General features: G+C 39.0%; 1 protein-coding gene across 2 annotated transcripts in view; it reads left to right on the top strand.

The window, feature by feature from the left end:
- Positions 1 to 25,173, top strand: part of GARS1 (glycyl-tRNA synthetase 1) — a 42,347-nt gene extending 17,174 nt beyond the window's left edge. Inside the window, exons 7-17 of one of the 2 annotated variants that reach the window (XM_023188381.2) lie at positions 637 to 782; positions 3,167 to 3,316; positions 6,636 to 6,798; positions 7,854 to 8,018; positions 12,266 to 12,373; positions 13,194 to 13,339; positions 17,111 to 17,196; positions 19,705 to 19,814; positions 22,593 to 22,686; positions 23,392 to 23,582; positions 24,874 to 25,173. In XM_023188381.2, coding sequence (XP_023044149.1) covers positions 637 to 782; positions 3,167 to 3,316; positions 6,636 to 6,798; positions 7,854 to 8,018; positions 12,266 to 12,373; positions 13,194 to 13,339; positions 17,111 to 17,196; positions 19,705 to 19,814; positions 22,593 to 22,686; positions 23,392 to 23,582; positions 24,874 to 24,999 — 1,485 coding nt within the window. In that variant the 3' untranslated portion in view covers positions 25,000 to 25,173. The remainder of the gene's footprint in view (positions 1 to 636; positions 783 to 3,166; positions 3,317 to 6,635; positions 6,799 to 7,853; positions 8,019 to 12,265; positions 12,374 to 13,193; positions 13,340 to 17,110; positions 17,197 to 19,704; positions 19,815 to 22,592; positions 22,687 to 23,391; positions 23,583 to 24,873) is intronic. The other variant, XM_023188382.1, reaches the window with a different exon arrangement.
- Positions 25,174 to 27,818: the final 2,645 nt, after the last annotated feature.

Raw genomic sequence — 27,818 nt, 5'->3', positions numbered from 1 at the left:
AATTTCAGATTCTTGCCAACTAATAACTGTTATAATTGAATAAGAGGTATTTTGCTTTATCTTTCATTTTGTGACAGTGACTATATGAGTTTTAGGTCCCAGAAAGATATTTTGTTTCTCTCTTGATAAATGGAAAGTGTGTAAATTGGTTGTGGGCTTTTTATTTTTATTTTTATTTATTTATATTTTTGAGACGGAGTCTTAGTCGCCCAGGCTGGAGTGCAGTGGCGTGATCTCAGCTCGCCGCAAGCTCCGCCTCCTGGGTTCACCCCATTCTCCTGCCTCAGCCTCCTGCGTAGCTGGGTCTACAGGCGCCCACCACCACGCCCAGCTAATTTTTTTTTTTTCGTATTTTTAGTAGATACAGGATTTCACTGTGTTAGCCAGGATGGTCTTGATCTCCTGACCTCGTGATCCGCCCGTCTCGGCCTCCCAAAGTGCTAGGATTACAGCTGTGAGCCACAGCACCCGGCTGGTTATGGTTTTAATGTGGGTATCCTGAAGGTTAGGTTAATTGTGATGTTCCTGAATTTTGTGTGAGTTGTAACAGTGGATTGCTAGGGTTATATATAATACTTTATATCTTATGCCTTGTTTTCTTTGTCTTTTACACTAATTTCTTTATATGTCCTTTAGCTTGATAACTATGGACAGCAAGAACTTGCGGATCTTTTTGTGAACTATAATGTAAAATCTCCCATTACTGGAAATGACCTATCCCCTCCAGTATCTTTTAACTTAATGTTCAAGACTTTCATTGGGCCTGGAGGAAACATGCCTGGGTGTGTATCACTTATTGTTTACCTGTTTATGTAATGAAGTTTTTAAAATTGCTTATAATAAAAGGTAAATATCAATGTTATGAAGGAAAAACTTTTAAAAAGTGATATACAGAACTACAGATGAATATATTATGGAGAAATAATGGCAGAAGTGTCTTACTTTAAAAAAATTCTTTCTGAATATAATTTCTGTTTTGGTATATATGTATTTTTTTTGCCATAAAATAGATGTAAAATCTCTGATCACTATGTCTTCTAGTTATAGCTGCATAGGGCAGAAGGGACAGTTGAAGAATGGTTTTGAAAGCCATGGAACTTATTGCTGAAGGATACTTTAGAAACCATTTAGTTTAGTCTGACACTGTCAATGGAACTTTCTGCAGTGATGGAAATGTTCCGTAATCTGTGTTGTCCAGTGTGATTAGCTACCAGCCACATTTGGCTCTTGAGCACTCGTAATGGGTCAAGTTCTTCTGAGGCACTGAATTTTAAAATTTATTTCATCTTAATTGAAATTTAAATAGACATGTGACTAGTGGCCTACCATATTGGACAGCATAGGTGTAGCCTTTTGATTTGAAAGATGTGGTTTTCACGGATAAAGAATATCTGGTTAGTTTACAGTATGATTCAGAATTGGAATCTTTATCTTCTGATTCCTTGTCCACTGTTTAACAGACTTAGCCAATGTTCCCTTTCATAGCTTTAGATATTTTTCTTAGGTTAGGGTAAGAGAGTAAGTTTTTGCTACATGAGCTAGATAGATCGTGTTTCCCAGAAGAGGAACTGAAGAATAAGGAAAATTCATTGTGACAAAATGTGTCACAGTTAATTATTCTAATGAAACATCAGGTTGATTTGGAATATTTCGTGGAAAGAGGCCAGTGGCAAGCCTTTCATTTTGGCCATATGTACAGAGAGTCATAAAACGAGACATAACCTGTGACCCAGACGTTCCATTTCTGGGAACTGATCTAAGGAAATAATTCAGAAGGAAAGGAAACTATACTTACAAGAAATATATAAACTGAAAGTAGAAATAACCTATTCAGTAATTTGAGAGTGGTTAAACAAATTATAGTAAAGTGGATTAGTTTAGTATAATATTCTGCCACTATTAATGTGAGAAATTTGTACTATTATTTAGAAAATGGAAAAGTATAAAATATAAATAATACATAATTTTATACATAGTAACTGTAAATATGCATGTAAACTTTACTTACATTTGGATTAAATCTGGAAAGGGCCATAAAAATCAAAAGAGTTTGTCTGTTAAGTAAGAAGAGGGTACAATTTTAGGGTTTGTACCCCTTGGTTTTAAAGTTATTTTAGTAAAATACTTATTTTGAAGTAGGCCATTGGGAGCACTTCCTTAGTGGATGTTTTGCACAGGATATTTCCTAGGAAATTGAGAGGGCAGTGGCTTTAGTAGTGTATTTGCTTGACTATATCTTTAAAATACAGAGAAATGCGGAAGCCTCTGGTTGAAAATATAAAATACTGCAGAGAATAAAATGATTTGAAAAACATTGAAAATTACCTGGCTTGGTGAGGTGATAGTTAGTGATAAGTGAGTGCTGATGTTAAATGTGAGCCCATACTGATTTCTTTTTAGCCCCTCAGTTAAGTTTTAATATGTGGGTTAACAGGGCTAAACATAGGCGTAGGTATTATTTTCCAGAGGATCTAAGATTGTCATCTGCCTTCATGTACATGATGACTTAGAAGACATCAGGGGTTTAAGGGGCACTATGGGAGAGGTGGTGTTTTTTTTTTGTTTGTTTGTTTTTTGAGATGGAGTTTCACTCTTGTTGCCCAGGCTGGAGTGCAATGGTGTGATCTTGGCTAACTGCAACCTCTGCCTCCCGGGTTCAAGCGATTCTCCTGCCTCAGCCTCCTGAGTAGCTGGGATTATAGGCATGTGCCACCACGCCTGGCTAATTTTGTATTTTTAGTAGAGTCGGGGTTTCTCCATGTTGGTCAGGCTGATCTTGAACTCCCAACCTCAGATGATCCGCCCACCTTAGCCTTCCAAAGTGCTGGGATTACAGGTGTGAGCAACTGCGCCCGGCCTGAGGTGGTGTTTTTAAATTATTTTTATTTCTGCTTTTTGAGAAATGGGGTTTTGACTCACTGGTGTAATTAAATGAAATGGCATTGCCAACAGTAGTATTGCCACACTAATTAATACATTTTCTAATACTTGCTATGAAAATGTTTGATACTGAGGAAAATATTTCTAAAACTTCATTTTAGGGCCTGTACAACTTTGTCGTGAAAATGGTATATTTAGGACTTTTAGGATTTGTATCTAGAATTTCAGGATTGTTGGAAAACATAATTTCTTTCTTTGTAACAGACTGATTTACTTAAATTTATAGGTACTTGAGACCAGAAACTGCACAGGGAATTTTCTTGAATTTCAAACGACTTTTGGAATTCAACCAAGGAAAGTTGCCTTTTGCTGCTGCCCAGATTGGAAATTCTTTTAGAAATGAGATCTCCCCTCGATCTGGACTGATCAGAGTCAGGTACTGCTCAGGTTACTCTTACAAATTAGTGAATGACCTTGGCATTGCATTGAAAATGAAAGCTTGCTATATTGAAACAATTCTGCTTCATAATCCTGATTATGAATTTATTTTTGTCTTCTCCAAAAATCATATTTTACATTTGGAATCCTCTAAATGTAATCTCCAGGATGACAGGCAGTTTTGGGTGACAAAAGTGAACTTGAAGGGAAAGGAAGGAGGATGGAGAATATCTTAAATCTCACCTGCTCCAAAATTACCTTTTTCCTTGTTCATCATATATTTCAAGGGTGGTAGTATCTTGATTGTCTAAACCAAGTCATTCCGGGCAATGGTGATGTGTATGAAAGTGTGGAGTGGGGATAGGCTGAAAGTTATGACAGGAGGATTGTTCTAGGTGTCTAGGGCAGACAACATTGGTAAAGTTGGGGTGAGGATGTATCAGTAACCAACTAGTGTTCTGGACACAACTTCCGTCCAGGTATTTGGGGGCCTGTATGACAGAAAGGCCAGCAAGCAAGCTTACCCTCATCACTCATGTTCACTCACTTACCTCTATTCAATTAGCCTACTTTTGTCTGATCTATCCAGGGTTGTATGGGAAGGCATATTGGGGCCGGTGAGTTCCACATTTCTTTAGAAATTTATTATGACTTAGCTGTTTATGACTTAAGCTTTTTGTGATTTCTATACATGTTATTCCTGGTACCATCTCTCAGTGTAATACATTCCATATAAAATATGAGGTGTAGCTAAACATAACTTTCTAAGGCCCCAAAGTGTTTTCCCAGCCCCAGCGCCCACCCATTTCCTATCTTCTCTTCTTACTCACTGTAATTACAGACTTGAGTCATAACATAGCCCAGTCACTGACTCTGAATCAAAGCATCCACAGCACCTGCCTCATCTTGTTAGTTCCCATGATGCCATCTGGGAGAAGATGCCTACGTTCTGTGCAAACTGTATCTCTAGGCCCTTCAGGCTTATAGTTTAGGAAGGAGGGACTTACAGAGGAAAGAATGTGCACAACTTAGAGAAAGTTGGGGGAAGGACCCCGCTGGGCTTTCATGTAAAAAGAGGAGGTCATCAGAAACTTTAGCCAGGTATGATAGCAATGAAAAATTTGTCAGATTTGAGACTTCGTTTTATTTTCCAGTGTCTGAGTGTTTTTTTTGTTTGTTTGTTTTTGACCGTTTCAATATCTAGCAAGCATGCCTTCCCAAACTGAGGAAGCTGCGTAAGACTGACCTTGTCTAAAGCCAGTGTTATGAAGAGGGTTTACACAGAGTAGCTATGGGAAGATTATTGAGAAGTAAGGCAGTGTCTGGGGCCTGTGCACTAAAAAAGTGGTGGGTAGGGAAACCAGCTTGGAACTTGGGAGTGATTTCAGGGGTTAACTGGTGGAAAGGCTCTGGGGTTTCTCAACAGTGTATTCTTTGGTCATTTTCACTTCAAAGTGTTGTGTCTGAATTCTGGCTAGTTTTGTTATGTCCCTTGCAAGTTCCTGACCAGAAGTCGACTAATATTTTCATGAGTCAGCATCCTCCTGGCTTTTGTTCCATGGTAGGACATGTAGTGTTCTGATTCTTCTTGATGGCAGAGTTCTCTGGTGATAACCTTTGCATAGCTGTATTTCCTTTTGTTAGTTTAGGGGTATTAGATTGTTCATATGAAGATTTTCTAAAATTTTATTTTATTTTGATTGACTTGTCTGTCTTCCTAGCCTGTATATATTTTAGTTCTCTATAGTTTCAAGTACAGTCTCTGAACTCAGATACAGTTGCTCAGAATTCTGATGATGCCTGCCTCCTATCTATGAGCTGAGATTATTGATGAGTAAATTTTGTTTGATTTGTATGATTTCAAGTCACCCAGTGTGGTGCTTTGATATGCTTAAACATTGTGAAATGATTACCACAGTCAAGCTAATTAACATAATTATCACCTCACATAGTTACTTTTTTTTTTTTTTAGTGGTGAGATCTACTTAAGATCTACTCTTTGAGCAGATTTCAGGTATACGGTGAATCATTAACTATAGACACTGTGCTGAGATTTGTGACGGAACAGGTGGAAAGACAGCAGCCTTTTGGAGATTCTAAACAGGGCCCTTAATTTATCCTGTCCCGCATTGTAGATGTTCAGTCGCTGTCAGCCCAGTTACAAGCTATTTGAGAACAAACATCATGTTTGTTTCTCTGACATTTATATAGGCGCAGAAGATGTTTCCTAGTTGTTGAAAGACAACTAAAACATAGGTGCTGCAGGACCAAATAAGAGACACTATTAAAAATAAAATTTAAAAATTAAACCTCTTTTGCAGTATATTTCATTTATTTTTAGGATCCATTTAAGCAATTTTACATTACTTGTAAAACATCTGCGATAATCATGGAAGTACACCAGAAAATGTGATTTTTCTTGAAAGAAGAGAGATTGATTTTGACTCATAAAATTAACTTGAAACACTTTCCCCCCAAATAGCTACTAAATTGCATGCAGAGAAATCTCTTTGGGAAACCATTACAGTGTGCACTTCATCGTTAGGTAATTAGCTTGATGTTAGCTTGTTCAATTCATGCCTTATGTCCTTTGCCTTGAATAACACTTTATTTAAGAAACTCTTACTCCAAAGAAACCAGCTGTATGATGCCATTATCAGTCATTTACTTTTTTGTAGCAGTAAAAAAGAAGAAATCAAACTGCTGTGAAAACTAAAGAACCATTTCATTTCGCTTTTAATTTCCCATTCTTTGAATGGGATGAAGAACTTCATTTAGTGTATACTTATAAAGACTTGCTAATGCTTTAAGGAAAACCATTTTATCTGGATGTCACTATTCAATGTCCTATTTCTTATTTTGCATGTGATATTTGCGTATGTTTCCCTAATTTAAAAAACTGTATTAATCTGCCTTTAACAAGTTATTTTCAGTTAAAAGTAATAATCTTTTTGAACGTAGCTGGAGGGAAGGAATTAGTACTTCAGAGAAGTTAGATCATGTTTATTTTAAATAGTGAGTAATAAAATTTTCATTAATGTGTTTAAAAATAACAACTTTCACATGTACCCCATACATTTGTAGAAATATAATACATGAAAAAAATAAAAATAACAACTACCTAGACAAATTTAATTCAAAATTTTTTTGGCCATTCCCTTAGGAAACCAACTTTCTGTTTAGTGAAAAAGGTGACTGTAGTATGGAGCCTTTATCACTAGAATGCAGTTGAAAATAGGGGCCTTATTTACTGTTTGTTTTATTGTTTTTTTTTGTAGTTAAATATGCAGATTTATTACTTATGTTTTTGCTTTCAGAGAATTCACAATGGCAGAAATTGAGCACTTTGTCGATCCCAGTGAGAAAGACCACCCCAAGTTCCAAAATGTGGCAGACCTTCACCTTTATTTGTATTCAGCAAAAGCCCAGGTCAGCGGACAGTCCGCTCGGAAAATGCGCCTGGGAGATGCTGTTGAACAGGTAGGATTCTGGAGGTAACTTAACTTAGATTGTGCCTGTTCAGGGTTTGCAGTAATTAGCAAATTCTGTGTGTTCTGGGTGACAAAGTATTTTATTTTGGCGGTCATTTGCTTTTTATATAGAACTTGGTTTTGTACAGAATTTATTATACAGTATTATTATAGTAAGAGAAAAATCACCTGAACATCTCAATTTGTGGGCCTTGGGGCTAGCATGAAAAAAAAATGTTTAGCAGAGCACTTGGAAAATAGACTTTGGTTTGCATTGTGCCTCACCAATCTGACTCTCAACAGTATGTACTTCTTTGGGGGAGACAGAATTGGACGCACAGAGAGCAAGCCCTCTGGGTTTCAGACTCTTCTGTATTCATAGCAGTGGAATAAGGCCTTGCATATAAGCACTTTGTAAATATTTGCCTGGAGAAGTGAGTGCATGAAAACTCGCCAACAGTAGCTGCTGTCCACCAGTGGAATGAGCTGCCTCGCGGAGCAGTGAGCTTCCTGGCCCTGAAAATATTCCTGGCAAGATTGGTTGATAGCTTGTCAGCCACTTTGCGGAAAAGACCTCTGCAGTGTATGGAGATGGGGCTAGATGTTTTCTAAGGTCCTTCCAAACACTAAAATGATTATGTGTACTCTATGGGGTTCACAAATTTCAGTGGGTAAGGATACATTAAAATCCCCTCAACATGTCTCATTACTTTGGTTAATTCAGAAGGGAATGTCTTTGCCATTCTTCAGTGTCATTATGAATATTGTTTTTAGTACTGTAGATTTAGAAGGTATGAGGTACTGGGCTGAATTTTTGCTGACCCACTAAGTATGTTGGACAGATTTTGAATAACTCCATTATCATCATCTTGACATTAACCCATTAAAAAATAACCCAGATCTCATTCTGAGTATTTGAAATTGTTTTGAAAGCAAGATAAAATAGTTTGCGTTGGGTTTCAAATATTTTTCAGTAGGAGTCAATGGAAAATGGTATCTTGGCTTTCAAATTAATATGTGTTTTCTTTTCTTCCTCCATGCTTGCTTTCTTACTGGTTGATTTAGGGTGTGATTAATAACACAGTATTAGGCTATTTCATTGGCCGCATCTACCTCTACCTCACGAAGGTTGGAATATCTCCAGATAAACTCCGCTTCCGGCAGCACATGGAGAATGAGATGGCCCATTACGCCTGTGACTGTTGGGATGCAGAATCCAAAACATCCTACGTAAGTGGAGTGCTGTTTACCATGTGGTTTTCACATTGTTAACTTAGGAGCCCAGGTATCAAAATGGATATTTGTGCACTTTATGTCACAGAGGAACAAAGGGAAAAGAAAAGAGATCTTTTCCTGAGCAAAATGGAAAAAGCCATTGCCTCCTGCCTTTTTATGTGTCCTAAAGAGCCCGTTGTAGTCTTAGACAGCTGAGAGAAAGAGTTAGTTGATGATGGGACAGTGCTGATGTGTACACTAGCTGTACAGTGTATTGGCAGTGTTACCGGCAATATCCTGGAGTGGATCTAAGACACATTGGCCTCTCCTTCCTGGCAAGAATCCCAGCAAACATTGGAAATGGTGGAGAGGTTGAGTAAAGAAAGTCATAGTGCTCTTAGCTCAATGAGCTATGTGGTAGCTTTGGGGAATATACTAGTTGATTCTGATCTCTTGCTTAAGTATTACCTTTCTCAAATGTTATGTATTTAACTCAGAATTCACAGACGATCTCAAGGTACTCTCCTGCCCCTGTGCCCTGTCACCCCTCCAGCCTCCACCACCAAATGTGAACATCAGTACTGAAGCTGAGGGACGAAAGGCATTTGCGTATAGGAGATGCTGTCTATACTGGTGGCAGGAGGAAATGTGGCATCTAAAACAAGGCTGAGAGTCTTTTGGCATTTCCCTTCTTGGGTGTTAGAGAGGCTTCCTCACCTGCATAGAAAGAGACTTTATTCTAGTCCAGGGTCATCTGTTCCACTGTACCCTTGGTTCAGTTTTCACTCTTTATTTATTTATTTATTTATTTTTTTGAGACACAGTCTCGCTCTGTCGCCCAGGCTGGAGTACAGTGGCCGGATCTCAGCTCACTGCAAGCTCCGCCTCCTGGGTTTACACCATTCTCCTGCCTCAGCCTCCCGAGTAGCTGGGACTACAGATGCAGTTTTTACTTTTTAAAATGGCTTTCTTTTTATGGATTTTTGAAAATTAAAAATCAAAATCAGTCATATTTTAAAAAGTAATGGCTACTTTTTTTAAAACAAAAAGGAAAAAATAATTCTGAAGAATATTATGTAGAAAATGAAACTTCCAGTTATGTGCGTCTCCCCAGGTGTTTTATGTCTCATCTTTGTATTGAGCAGACATTTTCTATAAAGGACCAGATGGTAAATATTTTTAGCTTTATGAGTCTCTGTCACGTAACTTTGTTGTTTTTTTACAGCTTTTAAAATATGTCCAAACTGGCTGGGTGTGGTGACTCATGCTTGTAATCCCAGGACTTTGGGAGGCCGAGGTGGGAGGATTGCTTGAGCTCAGAAATTTGAGACCAGCCTGGGCAACATAGCAAGACCCTGTCTCTACAAAAAGTACAAAAATTAGCAGGTGTGATAGCACGCCCCTGTAGTTTCAGCTACTTGGGAGGCTGAGGTGGGAAGATCACATGAACCCGGGAGGTTGAGGCTGTAGTGAGCTGTGATTGCACCACTGAACTCAAGCCTGGGCGACAGAGTGAGGCCCTGTCTCAAGCAAACAAAAAAAGATCATGCTTAGCTCCATGGTCTTGGGTATGTCTGCCTTCTTTAGATGATTTTTCTATGTGTTCTAACACATGCATAAATGCATAATAATCTGCATATGTTTATAAATGGCTATTAATGATGTTGTTTTTAATATATTCTTTTTCCCTTGTGGAATTAGGAAAGAATTACTGTAATCTGTTAGGATTTTCTTGGCAAGCTTACTTGACATATGTCAAAATGATAATAGTAATTATTCTTAGGATTATGGGTGATCACTAATTTCTTTACACTTTTTAGATTTTCTGGGACTTCTTTTTATTTTCGGATCAAACCAATAAGATGTTTTTCTTTTTTTATCAGAAAAGATTATTTCTTTTCTTTTTGTTTCATACCCAGCTCCTTCTCTTAGTTTGCTCTGACTCTAATTTCAGATTAAACCAGATGTTGTTCTTGCTGTCTCCATTAAGTAATTTGCTTAAGTCTCACAGCCAGTGAGTGGTGAGGCTGGGATATAAACCTGGCTGTCTGACGCCAGGCCCATGCTCTTAACAGTTATGCTGTACTGCTTTATAAACCCCACTGTATGCCTTCTAGTCCTTATCTGAGTGCTACTGTGAGGCTGGGGATCAGAAAATGGAAAGTCACTGGAAAACAGGGCTAAATGAAACAAGAAGCTCCAGAGTCCCAGATGCTCTTAACGAGAGGGAAGAACTCCCTTAGAGAGTTTAATACTTTTGTGTGCTTTATATATATATTTTTTTAATAAAAAAAGTTACCATTGTAGTTAATGCCACACTAATCCTCTTTCCCTCCAGAGAAGTAATCACTATCCCAATGTTGTTATTCTCAGGCACGTTTTTGTAATTTTACCTTTTAGTACATAAATGTTAGTTGACATCTTTGGTAAATTATAACCACCAAACTCTATGTTTAAGAACATAAGTATATTTACCAGTCGACATGTATAGGGAATGTCAGATTGCCAGATTGCATGTTTTTAGGCTTTGTTCTTTAATTCCTTTTGTTGTTTTGTGTTGGAGTTTCCGAGCTCATATGAGTTTTATATTTGCTTGCTTTATTACAAACACCCCATGTGATAACATGTGCTTGGAAGGCTTAATAGTTTTGTCTTTTTTTTTTTTTTTTTTGAGGCAGAGCCTTGCTCTGTCACCCAGGCTGGAATGCAGTGGTACATTCTCTGCTCACTGCAGCCTCTGCCTCCTGTGTTCAAGCGATTCTCCTGCCTCAGCCTCCCGAGTAGCTGGGATTACAGATGCATGGCACTGCACCCGGCTAAATTTTGTATTTTTTGTGAAGACAGAGTTTCTCCATGTTAGCCAGGCTGGTCTTGAACTGACCTCAGGTGATCTACCTGCCTCAGCCTCCCAAAGTGCTGGGATTACAGACATGAGCCACTGTGTCTGGCCAAGCTTAGTAGTTTTGATGGTTTAATTTCCCCAAACTCTTTGGATCAAGGGCAAAAAAAAAAAAATGAATCTTCGTGAGAAGGACTAACTGGATATCTACGAAAATAAGCTCTTTACAAACTCTTTTTCTTATTGAAATAACGGGTTCTTAAGAGTTTGTCATAGTTGGAGTTGCTATAAGAAAGTACCGCATACGGAGTGGCTTATAAACAACGGACATTGATTTCTCACTGTTCTGGAGGCTGAAAGTCAGAGATCAGGGGGCCAGCATGGTCTGATTCTTGTGAGGGCCCCATTCTCAGTCGCATACTGCCAACTTCTTGTTGTATCCTCACATGGTGAAAGAGGGCAAGAGAGCTCTCTGGGGTCCCAGATTCCAGTGATCAGGGCTCCATCCTCATGACCTAATCACCTCCCAAAGGCACCTCCTCCTAATACCATCATGTTGGGAGTTAGGATTTCAGTATACGAATTTTGCCAAGGACACAAGTATTCAATTCATTGCAGGTTCTTTGAAAATAATTTAAATTTTGCTTTTTAAAAGTATCTTATGTATGTATTTATAAGACAGGGAACCTGGCATCAATGTGATCATAATGCTCTTATATAATTTTATTGTGTGACCTAAACTTTATCCACTTTTATACTGAGTTTTCTTTTGTTCAGTAAAGAAAGTGAATTGAATCCAAATGCCCACATTTATGGCAAGCTGAAGTAGGTGTTTAGTCAGCCATCTGATATCAAGTTGTGAGAACAGTAGGTACTTCATCCAAAGAATTATGGTTTCTGCCAAGTTCATTTTGATTCCTGTTCACAAATTTGAACCAAATTTACAGGCTTTGTCTAGGTTCACATTTAATTTCCGTAATTAAATTCCAGAATATATTAGTTTACACCGCAGACTCAGTATGACAATATAAATCCATCCAGAAAGGAAGACTATTTTGTGTACAGTGTGAATTATATATTTTTTCTTTCATTTTTTTTTCTTTTTAAGATGGGGTCTCACTATGTTGCCCAGATTGATCTCAAACTCCTGGTCTCAAGTGATCCTTCCACTTCAACTTCCCAAGTACCTGGGATTACAGGCGTGAGCCATCACACCCAGATCCGTGTGAATTATATTTTATAGGTTTATTAGCTGCCTGATATGTGAGGCTATTCCCATTTCAAATATTTATAAAATTTGAACGAAGATTATATAATCGAATTATCCTTGAATATATGAAAGGGTTATAATCTGCATGCATTTGTGAATGAACCCAATGTAAGTAATAAGTAAGTAATGTTTTTATTGATTATATCTTTTTAGGGTTGGATTGAGATTGTTGGATGTGCTGATCGTTCCTGTTATGACCTCTCCTGTCATGCACGAGCCACCAAAGTCCCACTTGTAGCTGAGAAACCTCTGAAAGAACCCATATCCTTTCTGGTCACTCCAAAAACTCAGGATTCACATGTGAACATCTTGCTAATGACTAAGTCTAAGTCTTTACCGTGTTCTATGGATAAATGGAGATGTTTTCAATACCGTAGTAACACTTGTTTAAACCTATTATTTTACCTATCTCTTTGTTCCTTTCCTATTCTCTGCACTTGTAGTCTGACGTGTGCCCACTCAATGTTTGGCCTTTAAAAGAAGCATATTTAGAAAAATACTCTGAATATCTTTCAGAGCGTTAATAGTCTTTCTCAGCTGTTTCCAAAATGCGCTTCACACCTGCACCTACCTACATGCTCTTTAAATAAAGAGTGCCTGGTGAAAGCTTTTTCCATTGAAAGATAAGTGCCATTTGATAGTAGATGAAATAATAATTTAACTCACTTGGTCTGAAAATCAGCAAAATAGAAATTTTCTTTCTTTACTAGGCAGTGAAGTTATGAGCTGATTTCTTAGGGGTAGGTCAGTGACAGGAAATAGATCTTGTTTTGGGCATTTTAGAAATAAATTCTTATCAGAAGTTCTTATGCCATGGGTTGGGTCATTGCTGATTAGATAATATCTCTTTTTTCTCGCTGTAACTGGAAAAGTTTCTATTGATGGTATTAATTTTGGGTGAGATTTGCCTGAATGATTTTGTGGACAGGTGTTTCATCTTGCCTTAAAATCAACATAAACAGGATCTGGAGTACTGATAGAGAGCTGGGGTGGTTTTAAGTTGTTGACTGACTGTTCTCAGGCTCGTTTTCTGAAATACTGAGGCAGTGCTGTAGTTTTGGATTCCTTGACTACTTCATACAAAACAGTCAATGTTGTTCAGTTTGAACCCAATAAGGGAGCAATTGGTAAGGCGTATAAGAAGGATGCAAAACTGGTGATGGAGTATCTTGCCATTTGTGATGAGTGCTACGTTACAGAAATGGAGATGCTGCTGAATGAGAAAGGGTAAGATTTCAGATGTTTAGTCTTCCATGGGCTCCAGTCAGTTGTGTCTTCTGCCAGATTCTGAAAGTTAGGGTGTGATTAATTTCTTAAGATTTTTTGCAGGTAAGTACTGTATCTTGGCTGCATTTGAAGGACTGTCTTTGCTGAGATTTTGGCATTATAGCCTGGAAAAAGATTTGAAGTAGAATATAAAGATTTTTTTTTTTTTCCTATTAACTTTCTTAAAGAGATTTACCCAGCCAGGAAGGGTTAGAAACTACATCTACTCTCTCTCAGGTCACTTCTCCTTTTTGGAGGTTTAGAATACTCTCTAATTGTTTAAGCATGAATATAAACAATAGAGAAGGCAGGGCATGGTGGCTCACGCCTATAATCCCAGCACTTTGGGAGGCCGAGGCAGGCAGATCACGAGGTCAGGGGACCATCCTGGCTAACGTGGTGACACCCCATCTGTACTAAAAATACAAAAAATTAGCCGGGCATGGCGGTGGGCGCCTATAGTCCCAGCTACTTGGAGGCTGAGGCAGGAGAATGGCGTGAACCTGGGAGGCGGAGCTTGCGGTGAGCCACGATCTTGCCACTGCACTCCAGCCTGGGCAACAGAGCGAGACTCCGTCTCAAGAAAAAAAAAAAAAAATAGAGAAAAGCCTTTAAAGGAATACAACAAAATCCAGCACTGAACAATGTAAAATTTTCAATATCCAGCAAACGATAAAAATTACTATATATATGAAATAGCAGGAAAATGAGGAGTAAAGTCAGTTGAAAGAAACACCTAGAAAAAACATGATATGGTAAATACATAAGGATGTTAAAGCACTTACTATAAATATGCTTCATGTACTCAAGGGTGTAAAGGAAAACATGAACATGTGAGGTGAGAAATGGAAAAATATATGTGTAATATGGATATAAAAACACATGTTTTTTATATATATAAACAACATGAAACATTTAGAGACAGTATCTCAAATGAAAATGTCACTGGGATTAACAGTAGATTAAACATTACAGAAGAAAGGTCATTGAACTCAAAGACATAGCAACAAAAACTATCCAAAATGAAGCATAGAAAAAACGAGACTGGGAAAAAAATGTCCAATAGGACAATGTCAGACCATCTAATGCATGTGTAATTGAGAGCCTAGAGAGAGCGTATAGAAAAAATATTATACGATAGCTGGAAATTTTCCAAATTTGATGAAAACGATAAAACTACAGATTGAAGAAGCTTAGCCCCAAGCAGGATAAACACAAAGATGACCATATGAAGACACATGAAAATCAAATAGCTAAAAACCAGGGATGAAGAGAAGAACCTTTAAAGCAGCTAGAGGGGAAAAAGACTCATTACATAAAAACAAATGAAGATAAGAATGATTAGAATTCATATCAAAAACTATGCAGATCACCATAAAATAGAATGAAATCTTTTAAAGTGCTTTAAAATCTTTTAAAGTGTTTTAAAGTTCCTACGCCCAGCAAAAAAATCTTTCAGAAATTAAGAGGAAATACTTTAAGACCAAGCTTGCCCAACCTGCGGCCTGCAGGCTGTATATGGCCCAGGATGGCTTTTGATGCTGCCCAACACAAGTTCGTAAACTTTCAGAAAACATTATGAGTTTTTTTTGCAGTTTTTTTTTTTCTTTGCTCATCAGCTATGGCTAGTGTTAGTGTATTTTACTTGCAGTCCAAGACAGTTCTAGTGTGGCCCAGGGAAGCCAAAAGATTGAACACCTGTTTTAGACAATCCAGGGCTCTGAAAGTGTACTACCAACAGATCTCCACTATGAGAATTGTTAAAGGAACTTCTTCAGGCAGAAGTATGAAAGTTTAGATCTACCCAGAAGACTTAAGAGATCTAGAAATGATAAATATGTGGGTAAATAGAAATGGCATTTTCTTTCTCATCTCTTAATTTCTTTAAAAGATAATGGAGTATTTAAAGTAAAAATAATAATACAGAATTTATAACTCGTGGAAGTAAAATGTATGCTATCAATAGCACAAAGGGTGGGAGCAAAGAATTAGGAATATACTCTTGTGAGGTGTATACATTATATATGAAATGGTGTAATGTTACTTGAAGATAAACTAAGATAAGTTAAAAAATGCATAGAGTGAACTCTAGAGCAATCACCTGGAAAAAAAACACACACAAAAAACAAGGAGTGTAACTAATAAACCAGTAGTGGAGATAAAGTAGAATAAGAAAAAATATTCCACAAGAAGATGGGAGAAGAGGAAAAGGAACAAAGAACAGATGGGACAAAGATGAACTCTTGCAAGTTGAAGATACCTGTTTCAGAAAAATTTTAAAACATTTCTAGTCTTCTAGAATTAACACCTATTTATACTAAAACAATATCAAATCCCATTAAAATGGACTAAGTTATATTACCAGTTAAATATCATTATCCATAAACAGTTTGCTTTATTACTTATTCTCAAGTAATGGCTGTCTCCTTGTCAATTGCAACTCTTTTCTTTTTTTTGAGATGGAGTCTCACTCTGTCACCCAGGCTGGGGTGCAGTGGTGCGATCTCAGCTCACTGCAACCTCTGCTTCCCAGTTTCAAGCAATTATCCCACCTTAGCCTCCTGAGTAGCTGGGACTATAGGTGTGCACCACCACACCTAGCTAATTTTTTGTATTTTTAGTATAGAGACAGGGTTTCACCATGTTGACCAGGCTGGTCTTGAACTCCTGACCTCAGGTGATCCGCCTGCCTTGGCCTCCCAAAGTGCTGGGATTACAGGCATGAGCCACCATGCCTGACCCAATTGCAACTCTTTTATAGCTGTTCACTATGATACACTTAGACTGTGCTCACAGAGAGGGTGAATATAACACTGTGTATGTAATGGAATCTTTAATGCATGCACACACAGACTTCAGACAGAATAGTAAAAACGGAAGAATTCAGTGAACACCAGTCAGATGAGGCATGAAATTATCACAGGTGGAAACAAGCAAAATGCAGTTGTTACGTATGCCAAATATCCAGCTTCCGAGACAACCACATGAGGGCTCTCTATCCTAGCACTGAATTGCTTGGGAGGCAAGAGAAATCCAAATTGATACTCAAAATGTGAGGAAACACCTCCTAAGCTGAAATACAGGTATTACATGAAATTCTTTATAAGGGTGAATTATTATAACCTGAAACTGAATGGGCATATCTCAGGACACAAATACATGACAGCCAGTGATTTTGGGGGGTATAATATTTTATGTTGCCATATGAAACAGAAACATTAAACTTCTTTTAAACTGATCTTCATCAACACAAATGTCAGAATTTATTTTGAAAATAGTGTGGGCATTGGACTGTAAAATTACTTCTGTAAGATGACATGCTGGTTCATTTGTACATTTGTTGGGACAATAATGAGAACCCTTGTGTTTTTACCAGCAGGCTTATTTCTGACAAAGTTGTTATTATTCTAAAACTGAATTTTCAAAAAGTTGTTTTTGGTTTTACCTTGATCTCAAAACCAAGGCATTAGTCATTAAGTCACTTGTGGAATTTTATGAAACTAGTCAAAATTTGGTGTATTTCCTCAGAGTACTTTTTGGTGCCATTGTTAGAATAATACTTAATTTGGTGTTCCTTATGAAATAATTTAAATTTGACATCACTTATTATATCTGGAGAGTTGATCAAGTTATAAAAATAAAAAAGCAATTTAGCAATCTACAAAATTCCTTTAAATTAAGGCATGGGGTGCCTGTTTGAACTAATACAAAATGTATTTTGTTTCTTTGTAGGGAATTTACAATTGAAACTGAAGGGAAAACATTTCAGTTGACAAAAGACATGGTCAATGTGAAGAGATTCCAGAAAACACTATATGGTAAATTTGTAAAAATGATAAACAAAAAGTCACTGCTCCCTAAAGCTTTTGCTGTTGTTTGAGACAGGGTCTCGCTCTGTCACCCAGGCTGGAGTGCAGTGGCACAACTTCTGCCTCCCGGGCTGAAGCATTCCTCCCTCCTGTCTCAGCCTCCCAATTAGCTGGGACTACAGGAGCACGCTACCATACCCAACGAATTTTTGTATTTTTTGTAGAGATGAGGTTTTTGCCATGTTGCCCAGGCTGGTCTTGAACTCTTAGGCTCAAGCAGTCCACCTGCCTCGGCCTCCCAAAGTGCTGGGATTACAGGCATGAGCGACCACGCCTAGCCCTCATTCCCTGTCTTTTTTGGCAAAATAACTTGTTAAAAAGTCCTTTAGGGGCCAGATGCGGTGGCTTATGCCTGTAATCCCAACACTTTGGGAAGCCGAGAGCAGGTAGATCACGAGGTCAGGAGTTTGAGACCAGCCTGTCCAACATGGTGAAACCCCGTCTCTACTAAAAATGCGAAAATTTTGCCGGGTACAGTGGCTCACGCCTGTAATCCCAGCATTTTGGGAGGCTGAGGTGGGTGGATCACGAGGTCAGGAGATCGAGACCATCCTGGCTTACATGGTGAAACCCCATCTCTACTAAAAATACAAAAAAAATTAGCTGAGTGTGGTGGCGGGCACCTGTAATCCCAGCTATTCAGGAGGCTGAGGCAGGAGAATGGCATGAACCCGGGAGGCGGAGCTTGCAGTGAGCTGAGAGCATGCCACTGCACTCCAGCCTGGGCGACTGAGCAAGATGCCGTCTCAAAAACAAACAAAAAATACAAAAATTAGCTGGGTGTGGAGGTGCGTGCCTGTAATCCCAGCTACTCGGGAGGTTGAGGCAGGTGAATCCCTTCAACCCGGGAGGCTTGCAGTAAGCCGAGATCGCACCATTGTACTCCAGCCTGGGTGACAGGGTGAGACTCTGTCTCCAAAAAAAAAAAAAAAAAAAGCCATTTAGACCAGTGATGTTTCATGCTTTTTTAAAAGTTAAGAAGATGATTTTTTTTTTGTAGAACAAATTCCGTGAATCAGGCAATGAGTAATTTGGAGCATGTATGAAGGATGCCGAAGTTTATTTGTGGCTGAATTGAAATTCCTGGAAACAGAATAGTAGTGGGTGTTTGAGAAGCTACTGCCAGTGGAGAGAGTGAGCCTTTGTTCTTGGCCTGTCTTGTAGCTAGGCTTCAGTGAGCAGTGGTAGGAGTAAGCAGGGGCTTCTCCATCACGCTCTGGGGCTTTGTAGCCACGATCCTGGCAGCTAGTTCAGAGCTGCACATCACCATTACTCAGATACCACAGAAGGATGGTGGGGGAATGCCTTGATCGTGGTTCTAAAATATTACTCTTTATCGTAGACAAACAGGATCTCTTTTCCCCTACATGTGTGAGTTTTTGGTTCCAATGATCTCATTTCCCAAACAACATAAACTCTCCAAGGTTATGGCCAGTTATCTTAGACCTGGACAGTGCTTAGCAGTGCTTCTTCCTTTCCACATAATAAGTAATAATTATCAGTATATTTCCTGTGTATACCATGGGTGTTGTCTTACCACAGGAAGAGCTGTAGGCCACTGTAAGATGTCTTTGATGGATTGCTGTTCTTTGAGCAAACTCTTCCCTAAGGGTGTCCTGACCCCAGAACGTTGGTAATACAATGCCAGTAATTTGGTTCTGAACAAGTTCTCATCAAGATAACAAGCTAAAAAATTAAAGAAACACAAACTGTGTAATACTTTTTGTGTGTAGGAATTGTTTTTGTGAATTTTGCCAGCTGTGTTAGATTTTAAATTCTAGTAAAATCTTATTAAAAGCCTTAGATTTTTTGTGCTTTCTGGGTAGCCAAGGCAGGTGATAGAGACAAAGTGTAGCTGCTGCTCTTCGTAGTTTGCCAACTGGTGAAGAAATATTCTGGTAACTCAAGATTTCATTTTTACACAGTATAAACAGAATTTGGTGAAAGGTTTTTTCACTCTAACTTTCTCTTCAGAGGCATGTTTCCTATTAGCAAATAGTTTTTAGGTATGTTCTGGTTTCTTTGTTCAAATATACAGAGATAAAAAATCCATCTAGAATAGAGATATTTTTAGTGCTAAGATTTTTTTTTTTTTTTTGAGACCAAGTCTCGCCCTTGTTTTCCAGGTTGGAGTGCAATGGCACGATCTTGGCTCACTGCAACCTCCGCCTCCGGGATTCAAGCGATTCTGCTGCCTCAGCCTCCCAAGTAGCTGGGATTACAGGCACCTGCCACCACTCTCGGCTAATTTTTGTATTTTTAGTAGAGATGGGGTTTCACCATGTTGGCCAGGCTGGTCTCGAACTCCTGACCTCAGATGATCCACCCACCTCGGCCTCCCAAAATGCTGGGATTACAGGCGTGAGCACCATGCCCAGCGAATTGTTTATAGAGAGAATCTGAAATGCATTATGTGGTATTTAAGAGAATGTTATTGAATTTCTATCTCTTTCGCAGTGGAAGAAATTGTTCCGAATGTAATTGAACCCTCCTTCGGCCTGGGTAGGATCATGTATACGGTATTTGAACATACATTCCATGTACGAGAAGGAGATGAACAGAGAACAGTAAGTTGTCATGTAGTGTGCTGTTATAGTGTCAGAAAATAAAAATGTTCTGAATTACATTGTGAAGTACATTAATAAGACTCTAGAATGATCAATTAGTTATTACTATAATCTACTAGTGCTATTAACATTCATCTTTGCTTAAGTTTTTATAGACAAACCACTTTCCTGTGTTATCTTATTTGAGCTTTAGGTTATTCTAGAAGCTATTGTTTTAGTTGCCTGGTGCTCTCTATTCTGAGACTGAACCAATTACTTTGGGGAACAATCTATATTATGTCAATGGAAGGAATGGTACTTTCTGGATATGCTGTGTTTTCAGAAATTTGAGAAGGATGAGATAACTCATAGAATTTAGCCAGACCACTAAACTCTATCTATACTCTGGTAAAATATCAAAGGGAACCCTCTCAAACTGCATAAAATTGTCTGGGGTACTTTTGGGGTAAAGATGTGAATTCCTAGGTTCTACTCTGGAGATGCTGATTCACTAGGTCTAAGACCCAGGGATCTGGGTATTTTTTTAATAATAAGAACCCTGGGTGATTTCACTGTGAAAGCTTGACAGATCATAAATGGGATAATAGTTATCTGGGGTATAGCCTTTCCTAGCATTCAAGTATTGCTGAAGATAGAAGTTTATAAGAAGTCTTCATCAACTCCCACAAATTTTCTTTTGGTTCTGATGCTTCTGAATCACTGCTCCTTGCCTTCTTCCTCTCTATCTCCTCGCCTTACTTCACCATTTTTACCTCTCCTCTGCCTGCAGAAGTTACGCTCCTGGTCAGATTGCTAGGAAAGCCAACCAGAAGAATGACTAAAAAGGAGAGGTTGTATATGTCAGGCTAATTGAAAGAAACAGTGTCATCCACTTGGCCATTCTAAAGCTTGAGTGTATGTAATGTTAGACATCAACCCTGTGGTTCTTTCTAGGACATTTAACCTTGAAGGATGAACTAGTGCATTCTCGGCAGCAGTACTTCAGTCTGACACACTATTGTAATACATAGCTAATAAAGTTAGTACTGTACTCTCTGCCCTAAAGTTGCATCTTCATTTCCCAACCTTGAAGAAGCAGCCCTATTCATTCAACAGATTGTAAGAACCTGGGCTAGGCCCCAGGTACGCAAACATAAGGCTTGGTTCTTTTTGAGAAATGATGACAAACATAACTGCGTGTGTTCTTTTTAGATGTCAAGTCTGCTTCAAGCTTTTTCTGCTTATTTTTCTAATACAAAGGTTTTAGAAAATCTTTTAGCTGTTCTTTGAATCTAACAATATTAATATAACTAGAGCTTTAATAGAAATTTCGTAAGGGCTAAACAAGAATAAATTAGTCACAGTGTTTTATGAATTGCGTGAATTCCCATGATGAAGAGAAATTTGATTAGACTGTGGGAAGCCAAAAATGCTTCTAAATTATTAGCACCTAGTTCCTCAATCTATTTGCCTATAAATTTCGTATAAAAACATTGCTAGTGAAATTCTAAAAACTATTTTTCTATAAAGGCAGGTCCCTATTACTGTCTCATATTAAATGGAAATATCACAAGATGGAGGAAGGGAATATAATTCTGAGCCTTCTGTGATGTGAGCAGCAGTGTTGGTGGAATACAGGCCTTACTTAGAGTGGGATATTCATTGCTTGGCGTTAAAGGTTAATTGAACTTTGGGTAAGAGGCTAAACTGGAATCTGTGTCATTCATTATTTTTATGGGACAAATTTATTCTGTGTTTTTGCCTTCAAGTGAACCTTTTGTACAAGTATTAAGAACTGCCTTCAGTTCCCATTTCCAACCCAAAGTAGTAGGTTGGTTTGCCTTCCACAGAATATTTTTATTTTTGCTTTTTTTTTTGTCTCGCTTTGTTGCTCAGCTGGAGTGCAGTGGCATGATCTCAGCTGACTACAGCCTCAAACTTCTGGGCTCAAGCAATCCTCCTGCTTCAGCCTCCCGAGTAGCTGGGACCACAGGTGCGCCTCACAATGCCCAGCTAATTTTTTAGTTTTTGTAGAGATGGGGTCTTGCCATGTTGCCCTGGCTGGTCTTGAATTCTTGGGCTCAAGCAATTCTTCTGCCTCAGCTTCCCAAAGTGCTGGGGTTACAGGCAGGAGCCACTGTGCCCAGCCTTATTTTTGCTTTCTTTGATTTCTGAGTTACTCAGAAACTATTTCAGGGCAGTTTCAGAAGGCTGTATGTACTTTTTAGTGTAGGTATATGGAGCATCTTTTTTGTTTTTTACTATTTCTTTTGGACATATGTTTGTGAGCTAATTAAACTTTTCTGTTTCACTTGGTCACTAAGGCTCATAGGTTCTTTTCTTGAAAGACAGAATGGGCTTTTGGTTTGGGGCGCTGCCACTTGTTTGATGATTTAGGTAGTCTCCACAGAAAAACTGTCTTTTATGTGGGACCAAAAATTACCGTCTTTTGTATGTAGTAGCTTTCAGAATGCTTTCACATCATTTGACTTTTTTAGTAATGGGCTTGTGAAGCAAGCAGAGCAGGTGGTAGAGACCTGCTTTTTAGATGGAGAAACTAAGGCTTAGAAAGAGAGCTCATGAGTTGGCCCAAATTCGGAGCTGAAACCAGGTGTTTCTGATGCTGGTTCTCCTGCTTCTCTTTTGCCATACTGCTTTTCATGTCATCTTTTCTGGCATTTGGGTAATGATGTGATGCTTGAACACTTGCTGAATATTAACCTCTTTTGGTTTGGGGTATTTGCATTTAGATATTTACGAATTAACATATTTGGATTTTTTTCTTTTTAAATCATCCAGTTCTTCAGTTTCCCTGCTGTAGTCGCTCCATTCAAATGTTCCGTCCTCCCACTGAGCCAAAACCAGGAGTTCATACCATTTGTCAAGGAATTATGTAAGCAAATTCAATTGGGTAAACTCCATGGGAACACCATCAGGAGACTGAATCTTAGGAAATGTATCATTTATTTCAATAAAAATAGAGATTGAATAAAGAATATAAATGATTTTATAAAGAGTACATGATTTTAGCCTGTACTCTTATTTCTAAGAGAGAGGGTATGCTTGCTCACATGTTTTATTGTGGCGTTTGAGTGAGTCAAGGTAGGACCCAAGAGTCAGATTTAAAAATTATTTCCTTCTCATACTGACGTTGGTGCTCAGTTCATTGAGGGAACCCAAGTGGAGTGTAGCAACCCTAGTGGATCTACAGCCACAGAATCCACTGCCCTGAAAGGAATCCTAGTGGTCATCTGGCACATCCCACTTATTTCAGAGTCGGGAAGTGGGGAGAGTCCATTGACCTGCTCAGAGCCATAAAAATGGAGGTGGTGGAGTCAGGACTCACCTTCTGGCCTTGGCTCTTGGTCCTATATTTGTTCCCCCTATAGCTGTATCAGATGGAGGTATGCGTGAAGATTTGGATTCTCGCAAGGGATTTATTAAACTTTAGGGATGTTTCTTTGTGTTGCAGCTCAACTTGTTGCTGTCTTGTCTTGGTCCCTTTTATAAGTCTCCTGAGCTTGTAAGACAGTAGTTAGATAACATTGGGCTTAACTCCATTGTTCTATATTTAATTTACTTTGTTTATTTTGGATAGCGGAAGCCCTCACCAGGCATGGAGTGTCTCACAAGGTAGACGATTCCTCTGGGTCAATTGGAAGGCGCTATGCCAGGACTGATGAGATTGGCGTGGCTTTTGGTGTCACCATTGACTTTGACACAGTGAACAAGACCCCCCACACTGCAACTCTGAGGGACCGTGACTCAATGCGGCAGATAAGAGCAGAGGTATCTGGCCTTCTCTGGCATTTTTAGCCTTAGAAATGTGTACTGCTTCTTACTGATTTGTGTTGGATTTTGATGTGTATATGCTCCCTTTCCTTTTTTTTTTCTTTTTAATTTTAATGAACGGCTTCTATCAGAGCCCAGATTCTCAAGTCCCCCTGGTTTAATTATGAAAATATCCATTAGCACTTCTCTAATATTTTATAACCATTTGTATTGCTCTGGGCTCATTCTCCAGCAGTTTGCTTTTATACTTGTTTGTTTATTGGGCAAGAGAAATATGATGCCAAGAATTTGTTGCCATAGTTTTATTGGTAGGCTTTTGAGGGGTTAGACATTTTAATTTTTTATTTTTACAGACACATATACATGTGTATGTATAAACTTTTCCATGTTCAGATATTCAAAACAGTGAGTCATGTTTCAGTAATTTTGGTCAATAGGAAGGCAGTAATGGAGATGGTAGAAGCACAGAAGGGGAAGGATGGGTGGTAAGGGAAAGGAAAGAGTAGCTGCTCTAATTGACGTCTGCCTGCCTAATTTATCAACTTTGAGCACATATTTCAAGTGCCTGTTCCGTACTTAGCTTGGTACAGATACTAATAGGGAAAACAGAAGCAAAAGACTACTTTTTTTTTCTGAAGGAGTTTATAGTCGAATCCAGAAGTCGTGAATTTCTAGCTTGACTTTTTAGAGACCATCTGGCTACTCTGGACCTGTGTACCCATCTAGGTGTGGTTCTCAAAAGTGTAGTCCCTAGACCAGCAGCATCAGTATCACCTGGAAATGTGTAAGATAAGCAAAACCTCCCCAGACCTACTACATCATAAACTGGGGATGGAGAGGCAGAGGGGGCAGGCAAAACTTTTTTAATTTTAACGAGACCTCCAGATGATTCTGACGTGCACTCGAGTTTGAGAACCATTGCTGTGTGGCATCCAGTGTTTGATTTTGGCTGAGGAACGGTGGCCTCCTTCGTCAGAGCTCTCCGGTTTGCCAGTCTTATGTAACTCCCTCACACGAGTTACTTGACTGACTCCTGTTTGTTCTAATAGTTAAATTTAATACGTGAAGTAAGGGACATGGAGATTTAGAAAAGTTAGGAAAGGCTTTGTGGCAGAATTGAGTTGTCTGGGGGAACTGGTGGGCATTGTAGGCTAGAGGAAGAACATGAACCCATGCCCGGCATGACATTGTTTGGCTCTGTGTAAGGTTTCCTGAGTTCAGGATGAATCTTCTTCTTAAAAATCTGAACAAGTTCGTTGATACTTGGCTTCTCTCTCCTTGTCTCTAGGTCTCTGAGCTGCCCAGCGTAGTCCGAGACCTAGGCAATGGCAGCATCACATGGGCTGATGTGGAGGCCAGGTATCCTCTGTTTGAAGGGCAAGAGACTGGTAAAAAAGAGACAATCGAGGAATGAAGACAATTTTGACAACTTTTGACCACTTGCGCTGAAAAACAAAACAAAAAACTCTTATCATGTCCACTTTACAAAAGAAAACAGCATTGTGATTACTCCCAGGGACTGTATTTTATCTTCAGTGGCTGCCTGATTTTACCCCCACAATTAAAGTTTGAAGGAATCCTGAACAAACTTGTGATCTATTTGCTCATGTTTTTACATTTTCAGCAAGGCTGTTTCTCCCACGTTTGGGTAGACATTCTCATGGCTTAATGTTAAACACAGTTAACACTTTTTAAAAAATTAACAGCTTTATTGGGATATCATTTACATACCATAAAAATAACCTGTTTTAAGTGTACAGTTCAATGATGTTTAGTATATTTACAGAGTTGTGCAACCACCACCACAAACCAATTTTAGAACATTTCCATCACTCCAAAAGTCTCATGCTCATTTACCTCACTCCCATTCTAACCTCAGCCCAGGCAACCACTCCTCTACTTTCTGTCTATTGATTTACCTTTTCTATTCTTTATCTTTTTCTGAGAAAATGGTGCATCGTGCAGATACTGTGACAACAGTCTCCAAGCAGATGAAATGACTTCTGGGAAAGACTGAGGCGAGGATGAGGTGGCAGGAGTGGTGCAATGGAGGAGGCAGAGTGCTGGAGTGGAGCTTTAGGACTGCTAACCCCACTGCAGATTCTCTAGGAGGGGAGGGCCTTGACAGATTTGCCTTCTATCTTAAGGCATGCTTGTACTCAGCTCCACTGGTAACCTGGAAATCATTAAGCTCCTGATGCTAGGGGAACCCATCTGTCTCATCTGATTTAGCAATTCCTGACTATCGCAGTGTCTTGATTCTAGGCTAGTAGTTTTTGGCTCAGGTTTTAAGGTGCTTTACTTCTTTTATGTTTTTGTATAGAAAACTCAGAAGACTATGCTTATTTGTAAGGGAAAAATTCAAGGGTGTGTGAACTTAAGCAGCTGTTTATTTCCAGAGCTACTACCAGGTCTAGTGTCCCCACTTCCTCCCCCACAGTATTGGATAGAGGAGTGGTGGTCTCCAGTGTGCCCTTTTGTCTCTGGTGTGAAGAACAATTGAAGTTGTGATTTCTTAGATGTGAAGTAGGAATCTCCCAGGGATTTCCCTCATTTGTATCTGATCTCCAGTGGTGCCTACTGCAGTGCTGTACATAGTAGGTCTTCAATAAATAGTCTTTAGATGAGTCTTAAATTTTTGAACAGACGTCTTTTTTGAACAAACCTCTTTGGAAGGAAAGCTTTACACTGAAGCTTATTTCTCTTCTGTCTCATACTTTTGTGAGCATTCATTATTAAATTAGAAGGAGCCAGATTTTAAATAAACTGAGTTTTCATTTTCTAGAAAATGAAATCCCATTTTCTAGGGATTTCTCTCACTTCAAATTCCATATAATATAGCTTGTAACTCGGCATATGTTCTAGCAGCTTTACATTGGCAGGGGGCTGCCCTAACTTTGCATTTATTTACTTCCGTTTACAGCAGGTACCTCCATAGTCAAACAGTCACCACAGCCTCAGACATTGGTTTAAGCTCATTAACAAGGAAAGATACATTAAATACACAGTGAGACTTGCCTATCAGATTGGTGCCAAAGTAGTTGCGGTTTTTGCCATTAAAAGTAATGACAGGCTGGGCGCGTTGGCTTACGCCTGTAATCCCAGCACTTTAGGAGGCCAAGGAGGGCGGATCATCTGAGGTCAGGAGTTCGAGACCAGCCTGGCCAACATGGTGAAACCCCTCTACTAAAAATACAGAAATCAGCTGGGTGTGGTGGCACATTCCTGTACTCCCAGCTACAAGGGAAGCTGAGGCAGGAGAACCACTTGAACCCAGGAGGTGAGGGTCACGGTCAGCCAAGAACGTGCCATTGCACTCCAGTCTGGGCCCAGAGTGAGACTCCATCTAAAAAAAGTAAATAAATAAATAAAAATAATGACAAAACCTGCAGTTACTTTTGTGCCAACCTAATACTTTGGATCATAAAGGAATTGGAAGCAAACCTCTTTTCCTTTTTCACTGACAAATACATTTGTCGTGAGGTAGAGGCTGGATATTGAATCTGCAAGCCCTCTTTTGTTCTTTCCCCTGGGTAGCAATGCGTGATTTCTCCTGAACACCTGCTCTAAAGCGGGTCTCTCAAGTGACTGATACCTGAGTGAGGGAGATGGGCCAGCAGCAGAGCTCTCTGGTTCTGTCTGTACCATATTTGCTTGACTTTAAGCACAAGAGGTTGAAGTGCTGTTTTCTAAATTAAGAGACTCTTTACACACGAGTTTGCGTATGCATATGCATACACTTCTGTTCAAGCCCAATGTGTATTTAAAGCATGGGTCTTTCCGGCTTAATGCTCTTTGAGGCCTTTTAATTTATTTATATACCTGTATTTACCGGACGTAGGCTAAACGAGCGAGATAAATAGCATTGTATCTTGGAGAAGTTACTCCTGTTTATTACCTCTCCCAAAAATAGTGATGGGGGAAGGTCAGATTCTAGCTAATTTCCGTGGACTGTTACGTAAGAACACAGGAATTAGGTTTTTAATACTTAGGTTGGAATTCGGGGCATTCAGTCAAATGCAATGCGGAGTTACTTCTAGAGAGGCTATCAGTGCCTGGTTTCTGCAGGAGTCCACCACCTTAATGTTGCTCAACAGCTCATAACAGCAAAATAGTGACTATAGATGGTGTTCCAGAAAAGGAATTCATCACCAAGTCTAAAGAACATGGAAATGATCTTAACTGTTTTCACGAGCTGGTACTAGAGATGTCAGACATCTCAAGTTCTTTGTG

The sequence above is a fragment of the Piliocolobus tephrosceles genome, chromosome 8 (genome assembly GCF_002776525.5).
Source record: "Piliocolobus tephrosceles isolate RC106 chromosome 8, ASM277652v3, whole genome shotgun sequence".
Taxonomy (NCBI): domain Eukaryota; kingdom Metazoa; phylum Chordata; class Mammalia; order Primates; family Cercopithecidae; genus Piliocolobus; species Piliocolobus tephrosceles.
The sequence above is the reverse complement of the archived record's forward strand: the minus strand, read 5'-3'. Positions and strand labels throughout refer to the sequence as shown.